This window comes from Mandrillus leucophaeus, unplaced genomic scaffold (genome assembly GCF_000951045.1).
Source record: "Mandrillus leucophaeus isolate KB7577 unplaced genomic scaffold, Mleu.le_1.0 Scaffold208, whole genome shotgun sequence".
Taxonomy (NCBI): domain Eukaryota; kingdom Metazoa; phylum Chordata; class Mammalia; order Primates; family Cercopithecidae; genus Mandrillus; species Mandrillus leucophaeus.
The window spans coordinates 2,046,737-2,055,471 of NW_012102121.1; the positions used below are offsets into that span (position 1 = coordinate 2,046,737).

General features: G+C 49.3%; 1 protein-coding gene across 1 annotated transcript; it reads left to right on the plus strand.

The window, feature by feature from the left end:
* The first annotated feature begins 248 nt into the window (after positions 1 to 248).
* Positions 249 to 4,920, plus strand: NUDT2 (nudix (nucleoside diphosphate linked moiety X)-type motif 2). The gene is made up of 2 exons (XM_011980040.1): positions 249 to 391; positions 4,328 to 4,920. Exons 1-2 carry the CDS (start codon positions 265 to 267, stop codon positions 4,642 to 4,644), a joined length of 444 nt encoding a protein of 147 aa, XP_011835430.1. The 5' UTR covers positions 249 to 264; the 3' UTR covers positions 4,645 to 4,920.
* The last annotated feature ends 3,815 nt before the right edge of the window (positions 4,921 to 8,735 follow it).

Here is an 8,735-nt window from a genome sequence, read left to right on the forward strand (position 1 = left end):
CCCTGGAGGTGTTGGGATAGAGGCCACATTGAACTGAGGGTAGTTGCCAAGGTCCTGCAGTTACACACAAAGGTCAGTCTCTGATTCCTGGATGCCCTCCATTGTTCCTGGGCATGCTGCCTTTTTCTGTGGGCTATGAGATCACAGTTAGCTAGTCTGTGCTACTGTCCAGCACCAGATTGCTACCCCCCAGTATGGAGCTTCCTATTTTGTGTAACTTCCCAATATTCTGTATCTTCTTTGTTAAATCCTTAGGATAAGACCATGGCCCTGAGAGCATGTGGCTTGATCATCTTCCGAAGATGCCTCATTCCCAAAGTGGACAACAATACAATTGAGTTTTTACTGCTGCAGGCATCAGATGGCATTCATCACTGGACTCCTCCCAAAGGTAGACGCCAGAGGGGCCAGCTCTTGGGAAACTGCCAAGCGCTGCTCAGAAATCTACCCAGCCAGGCCCTCCCCAAGGCTTGATTCCCAGTGACTATGTAGCAAAAGGGGGTAGGGAAGGTAGGAGCCTTGAACCTTTCTACATACAAGGTCTCTAGACCAGGCCAGAGTAGAGCTGGAAATAGAATTCTGTGACTGAATTCCAGGGTGTTTTTATGAGTATCATTCGCCAGCTCTCCAACCTCTGTGGTGAATGGCTGGGTAAGAGAAAAGCCAGTGGGCAGGGAATTGGGGACCTTGAGGTTGACTGAGTTGTGTGCCCACCTCTCTGAGCTTTGGGTTTTTCATCTGTCAAACAAGGGCTTGATTAGAAAATCCTAAGGTTTTGGGCAGGCACATGCCTATAATCCCAGCACTTTTGGAGGTCGAGGTGGACAGATTGCTTGAGCCCAGGAGCTTGAGACCAGCCTGGGCAAAATGGCGAAACCCTGTCTCTACAAAAAATACAAAAATTAGCCAGGCATGGTGGTGCACACCTGTAGTCCCAGCTACTCAGGAGGCTGAGGTTAGAGAATAACTTCAGCTCGAGAGATCAAGGCTGCAGTGAGCCGAGATCATGCCATAGCACTCCAGCCTGGACAACACAGCCTGTCTCAAAAAAAAAGAAAATCCTAAGTTTTCTTCTAGCCTGTCTCTGATTTCATTTGATCAATTTCCTTTGACTCCTAGTTCAGTGTCCCTATCATTAGGTTTTTCTTTTTATTTATTTATTTATTTTTTGAGATGAAGTCTCTGTCTCCCAGGCTGGAGTGCAGTAGCGCAATCTCAGCTCACTGCAACCTCCCCCTCCCAGGTTCAAGCAATTCTCCTGCTTCAGCCTCCCGAGTAGCTGGGATTACAGGCACCCGCCACCACACCCGGCTAATTTTTGTATTTTTAGTAGAGACGGGGTTTCACCATGTTGGCCAGGCTGGTCTCAAACTCCTGACTTCAGGTGATCTGCCCATCTGGGCCTCCCAAAGTGCTAGGATTGCAGGCGTGGGCCACTGCACCCGGCCCGGTTTTTCTTTTGAACTAAACACAGAGAGTATGACTTCTACAGTGTTTCTGAACATAGTTGTATTTTGAGTTGGAGCATAGAGAAGTTGGGCTCCCTGATCATAGATTCATCTGCGGATTGTGGCAGGAGTGGAGGAGTGAGGGGATGGGCAGGGCCTTCTTAGACCAGGAGGCTGTAAAGATTATGGAGACCTTGGAATTGCAGCTTGACCAGCTAGCTACCTGTGCCTTGAGTCTATCACTCAGCACTGAGGGTGGAGTTGGCCAAGTCTCCAGAGGAAAGAACAGTGAAGACTACTTGGCCTTAGGCCAAGCCAACATCTGTTTGTAAGCTGGCCAGTTTTCATCCACTAGTACTCCTGACCCCACCTCTAAGAGTCAGAAAGCTGCAGTCATTTAGTCCTGAAAGAGAAGCCAGGCTGTGTAGGCAGAAATGGGAAAAAGGAGCCCTTCTTAGCTGAGGCCATTGGGATGGTTTGAGTTGGGAGGGACAGACTGTGGCTCAGGTGCCTGCTGGAATGAGGAATAGCTCTCAGACAGAAGGAAGCAGGGACTTTATTTTTAAAATTATTTTGTTATTATTATTATTATTTCATAGAGACAGGGTCTTACTATATTGCCCAGGCTGGTCTTGAACTCCTGGGCTCAAGTGATCTGCCCAGCTGGTCTCCCAAAGTGCTGGAATTATAGACGTGAGCCACCACACCTAGCCGAAAGCAGGGACTTTAAAAGGGAGTGGGGTTAGAAGGGTTGGACAAAGATCCAGGATTGAAGGAAAATAAGGAAATGGGAACAGGAAATAAATTGTGCATGTTTGAGTTGTACTGGGGAGAAACAAAGTGAAAAAAAGAGACAGAAGCTTCACAAATACTGTGAATAGGAATAGTCACACTTGTCTCCAGATCACCTGAGTCACACTGCCTTGTTCCTCTCTCTACCTGATGTCAGTGGACCGCTCCTAATCCTTTCCTGCTTCAGCAGAAGCTACCCTGTTAATTAACACTGATGGGCAGAATACTGAATAGATGCCCCTGGGAGGGGTGTGCTCAGGGACTTCCATACACCTCTGAGGGTAGGTGGGACGTCCAGAATCAGTATCACCCGTCACTAGCAGCATCCCTCCCACCTTGCTCCCCCGATGCATTACCTATCTGTCTTTGTGTACACCACTATAGGAGGTGCTTGTGCAGAGAAAATTCCCTAGAAGCCGTAAGCTAGAATGGTTTTTAAGTACTAAGTTTCTGGGTTTTTTTGTTTGTTTGTTTGTTTGAGACGAGTCTCCCTGTGTTGCCCAAGCTGGAGTACAATGGCACAATCTCGGCTCACTGCAACCTCCGCCTCCCGGGCTCGAGTGATTCTCCTGCCTCAGCCTCCCAAGTATCTGGGATTACAGGCGCCCGCTGCCACACCCAACTCATTATTGTATTTTTAGTAGAGACAGGGTTTCACCATGTTGGCCAGGCTGGTCTCAAACTCCTGACCTCAGATGATCCACCTGCCTCGGCCTCCCAAAGTGCTGGGATTACAGGCATGAACCACCGCACCTGGCCCCTGGGGAGTTTTTTGTGCAGCAACTGGCTCTGGGCATTGTAGACCCCTGGGAAGGAGGAGAGCCCCCAATCTCCAAACCAAGGAGGGAACAACTGAGAGATTCTGCTCCCCATGAGCCTGTGAGCCAGGAGGCCTCCCTAGAAACTTACTGGAGCCAAGTGTAGACAGTCTGCCAGACCCTTCCCAGTCCTTGCCCCCTCTGGGGAAGCTAAGGATTTGTGGGAGGGGCCTAGAGGTAAAACTGAGAGCTGCTCCAGCCTGCAGAGCTTCAAGTTCTCCCACAGCAGTTTCTTGGCAGCTGTCTTCTTGGGTTTGGGTGTTGCTAACATATTTTCTTAGAAGTGGTTCTCAGCTGGCCCTTAGTCTAAGTTCCCATCAAGGGTTTCCCTATGAAACTGAAATCTGGCCTTGCCCAGTAAGAAAGAGGAAAACAATTTGGAAAAAGCCTGGTAGCTTAATGGAAACAGCTGCTCATTCAGCTGTGCAGGGTTTTGAGCCTGTCTTTTGGCCCTGGAATGTCAGGGTCCACCTGCAGACAATGTTAAGTCCTCACTGGATTGTAGGCAAAGTACTTCCTCGTCAGCTAACTTCCACTTGTTAAGAAAGGACTTCCCCCTCCTTGGAAAAGGTCACTTTAAGGTCTCCAGTAGAAAAGTGATTCCTTAGAGCATGGGATGAAGAAAGTTCCAAAGAATAAGAAAGCAGACATCTGAAGAAGGTCATCTCATACCATCAAAGAGCAGTATTCTAAACCTGACTTGCTATACACATGGTCTGTTTCACTCTCTGCAGAGAAGATGGAGTGGGAAGGTGGGATTGCTCAAACCCCAAGAACTAGACACTACCTGCCCTATACCCCCTTCCCAGGCATGTTAGGATATTGCCAATCTCCAGGCTTCCTTTAGCCTAGGAACACCTAGAAAAGTCACTGAATGGCTGGGTGTGGTGGCTCATACCTGTAATCTCAGCACTTTGGGAGGCTGAGGCAGGAGAATGACTTGAGGCCAGGAGTTTGAGACCAGCCTGGGAAATATAGTGAGACCCCATATTTACCAAATAAATAAATAAACAAACAAAAAATTAGCTGGGCATGGTGGCACATTCCTGTTGTTCTAACTACTCAGGAGGCTGAGGTGGGAGGATCACTTGAGCCCAGGAATTCAAGGCTGCGGTGAGCTGATTGCCCTACTGCACTCTGGCCTGGGCAACAGAGTGAGTCCCTGTCTCAAAACAAAACAGAAAAAAATATATATATAGTCTGGAAAATCCAGCTTTGGGAACTTTGGAAGATTTCCTCCTCCTTTTCTTCCTATTTTCTCCTAACTAGGCCATGTGGAACCAGGAGAGGATGACTTGGAAACAGCCCTGAGGGAGACTCGAGAGGAAGCGGGCATAGAAGCAGGCCAGCTGACCATCATTGAGGGGTTCAAAAGAGAACTCAATTATGTGGCCAGGAACAAGCCTAAAACAGTCATTTACTGGCTGGCAGAGGTGAAGGACTATGATGTGGAGATCCGCCTCTCCCATGAGCACCAAGCCTACTGCTGGCTGGGGCTGGAGGAGGCCTGCCAGTTGGCTCAGTTCAAGGAGATGAAGGCAGCACTCCAAGAAGGACACCAGTTTCTTTGCTCCACAGAGGCCTGAGCTGACTGGAGCAGAGTCATTTGCTTCAGTAGGATCCTTGTGGGCCTTCTAAGATGAAGCCACCCTCAGGTCCAGGGAAGGTTGTGCTAGTATTTGGCTCATCACAGCCAAGAGCAGATAGATTCGTGAAATCGGCTCAACTCCCAGATGAGAGCATGCAAAAATCTTGGCTGGGTGGAAAGGAAGGCAAAGAGTAAAAATAAAAAAGGCCAGGCCCAGTAAGTGTACCTTGTATTTTATAAATAAACTGCAAGCAGCTCAAGGTTGTCCTTCTAACCTGTTGTGTTTATTTCTTGGACTTTTGGCATTGGTGGGAAGAAGAAAGCTGAAGTGAATCAGAGTTCTGACCTTAACCAGAGGGAACTCGGTGTCCATACAGTATCCCCAGAGAACTTAAGAGCTAGGGATTCCAAATGGAAGAGACCCAGCACTGCCAGGATGGCTCTCTTGCCTCTGGAATGCCAAGCACACCCACCCCATCCCCACCAGTGGCCCTGAGACTTTGTGACCCATAGTCAGGATTTCCAAGTGAGTGGGACTGGAGTGCAGGAACTGGGTCTGTTCTACTCACTAATATATCTTTCACCAGCACCAGGCACGTATGTTGTAAGTACTCAGTAAATATTACCTTAAATAGGGCTGGGCACGATGGCTCACACCTGTAATCCCAGCACTTTGTGAGGCCAAGGTGGGCAGATCACTTGAGGTCAGGAGTTTGAGACTAGCATGGGCAACATGGTGAAACCCTGTCTCTACTAAAAATACAAAAATTCGCTGGGGGTGGTGGCACACACCTGTAATCCCAGCTACTCGAGAGGCTGAGGCAAAGAATCACTTGAACCTGGAAAATGAAAGTTACAGTGAGCTGAGATCGTGCCACCCCACTCCAGCTTGGGCGACAAAGCAAGACTGTCTCAAAAAATAAAAATATTACCTTAAATAATTAGAGACTAGATAGGCATGGTGGCTCACGCCTATAATCCCAGCACTTTGAGAGGCCGAGGTGGGTGGATAACTTGAGGTCAGGAGTTTAAGACCATCTTGACCAACTTGGTGAAACTCTATCTCTACTAAAAACACAAACAGCTGGGCGTGGTGGTGCACACCTGTAATCCCAGCTTCTTGGGAGGCTGAGGCAGGAGAATTGCTTGAACCTGGGAGGTGGAGGTTGCAGTGAGCTGAGATGGTGCCATTGCACTCCAGCCTAGGCAACAGAGTGAGACTGTCTCAAAAGTAAATAAATAGGCTGGGCACGGTGGCTGACACCTGTAATCCCAGCACTTTGGGAGGCCAAGGCAGGTGGATCACCTGAAGTCAGGAGCTCAAGACCAGCCTGGCCAACATGGTGAAAACCCGTCTTTACTAAAAATGCAAAAATTAGCCTGGCATGGTGGCTTATGCCTGTAGTCCCAGCTACTTGGGAGGCTGAGGCAGGAGAATCACTTGAACCCAGGAGGCGGAGGTTGCAGTGAGCTGAGAGCCCACTGCACTCCAGCCTGGGCAACAGAGCGAGACTCCACTTCAAATAAATAAATAATTAGAGACAGGAGGAATTTTGGACTCCCCGAGTCACAATAGAGGAGGGACAGGCAACCCTGGACCCCCAGGTCAGTGACACATGCACTCTGTGGTCTCAGCCCAGGCCTGCCTCACAGAGTGATAAGCCTTGTCAACATGACTAAGGTCACTGGGAATGAGACAAGCCCAGACCCAAAGGAATCTGCTGGGCCACCCAGCAGTCATATCACTACACCTGTGCATTCCTCACCTGAAGCTGCCTTCCCCACCCTCAGCAAAACCTCATCATTAATGTTTTTCTCTTTCTATCTACTTTTTTTTTGTTTTGTTTTGAGACAGAGTTTCGCTCTTCTTGCCCTGGCTGTAGTGCAATGGCACGATCTCAGCTCACTGCAACCTCTGTCTCCTGGGTTCAAGTGATTCTCCTGCCTCAGCCTCCTGAGTAGCTGGGATTACAGGCGCCCGCCACCACGCCCGGCTAATATTTTGTATTTCTTAGTAGAGACGGGGTTTCACTATGTTGGTCAGGCTGGTCTCGAACTCTGGACCTCAGGTGATCCGCCCACCTTGGCCTCCCAAAGTGCTGGGATTACAGGCGTGAGCCACCACACCCAGCCCTCCTATCTACTCTCTTTGTCCACAACTCAGAGATGCTACAGTTGGGTCTCAGCCCTGTTTTCCCTTGCTACTAGGGCTCAAGGAATGCAGGAGCAGGTGTTAGATCCCACAGCCCTTCCAGGAGCTGTTAGCAGCTGGATTCATGTGGATTTTATTAGAAAGCTGTTGCCCAATGAAGTGCAGAAGATTGAAAGCGAAGGGGCATTGGCAGAGGTCAGCCTGGATTACCAGGGTCAAGAACAGCCACCCCCAAAGGAAGAAAAGACAACTTGCCCAGGTCTTAAGCAGACTTCCAGATGTTTTTAGTCCCCAGTTCTCCGTGCAGACAGGGCAAAAGTACTAGTGAACAGGATCTTGGAGCACAGCCAGGGGTCTGAATGGTTTTGTTCCTCAACCCTCTGAGCAGCATTCTCTGAAGGAGGCCTGCTGCAGGAAGTTTTTGGAGCTTAATGTTCTTTTTCCAGGCCAGCAGGGACCACGTCGCACTGATTTAATAAATGCCTGCTGGGCAGTGGTGCCAAACCACAGACAAGCTGCCTCCTAACAAGGGCTGGCCGGCTCCGCACTCTCAGAATGGGAGGCTGTGGAATCTCAAGTCTAAGATCTCATACATCAAAGTTGGAAGGGACTTGGAAAATGACCTGATTTGGCTGCTCATTTTTATTGCTGGGGAAATTGAGACTTAACAAGGTGGATGGCCCTGGCAGTATCTGTACGTGGGGTGCTTTGAGGAGTGGGTGCCAGAGGGAAGACTGCTTTAGAATATATATATATATATATATATAGCTATATATATATAGCTTCGAAGTCATTCATCTGGGCCTTACAGAGTGTTCCATTAAAATGTAGGTACTTCGGTTAAGAGGTCACCCGTAAGTTGTATTCTTTTCTTTTTTTTTTTTGAGAAGGAGTCTCGCTGTGTTGCCCAGGCTGGAGTACAGTGGTGTGATCCCAGCTCACTCCCGTCTCCGCCTCCCTGCCGTCTCCGCCTCCTGGGTTCACGCCATTCTCCTGCCTCAGCCTCCCAAGTAGCTGGGACTACAGGCGCCCACCACCACTCCCACCTAATTTTTGTTGTTGTTGTTGTTGTATTTTTAGTAGAGATGGGATTTCACCTTGTTAGCCAGGATGGTCTCAATCTCCTGACCTTGTGATCCACCCGCCTCGGCCTCCCAAAGTGCTGGGATTGCAGGTGTGAGCCACCACCGCGCCCGGCTGTAAGTTGTGTTCTTTGCAGGAATGATTGACAGTAGGGTGGGACTAAAGCATGTTATGGGAGGTGGATGAGGGTGGGAGAGAGAGAGGAGCTGAGATTGGGATGTAGCAAGTGAGTAGGCTTTGACAACATCACCACTTTGCTTTTGGCCAGTGGGGCTTGTTCAATCTGAACTCAGAGGTGCCAGAGCATTACAAAGTCCAGCTCCCATGCCCTACCACCCCCCTCTCAACTGGCATAGCAGCACTCTGCCGATGCTGCACTTTGGGTTAGGCCAGGCCTCAGGGAGACCTCAGCAGAGTTGCCCCAGTTCAGGAGATGCTTCCATGTTGAAGTTTTCCTCCAGAGAATGGTGATGGTCAGAACTAATCTAAAATTTGAGGAGAGCCCTGCCCCAGCCCCTCTGAGGGAGAACTCTCCCCTGGGACCTCAGCCAGTTTACCAGCTCTTTGGCTGTCAGAGTCTCAGAGTTCTAGAGTCCAGTCCTTCCCAGGTTCTTATGTTCTTTTTTGTTTGTTTGTTTGTTTTGTTTTGTTTTGTTTTGTTTTGTTTGAGATGGAGTCTTGCTCTGTCTCCCAGGCTGGAGTGCAGTGGCGCGATCTCAGCTCACTGCAACCTCCACCTCCTGGGTTCAAGTAATTCTCCTGCCTCAGCCCCCTGAGTAGCTGGGATTACAGGCACCCACCACCGTGCCCAGCTAACTTTTGTATTTTTAGTAGAGATGGGGTTTCGTCATGTT

Coding starts and splice junctions, on each gene's coding strand:
- NUDT2 (XM_011980040.1), top strand. CDS start 265: ATGGCCCTGAGAGCATGTGGCTTGATCATCTTCCGAAGATGCCTCATT. Junction 392..4,327: donor TCACTGGACTCCTCCCAAAG/GTAGACGCCAGA, acceptor TCTCCTAACTAG/GCCATGTGGAACCAGGAGAG.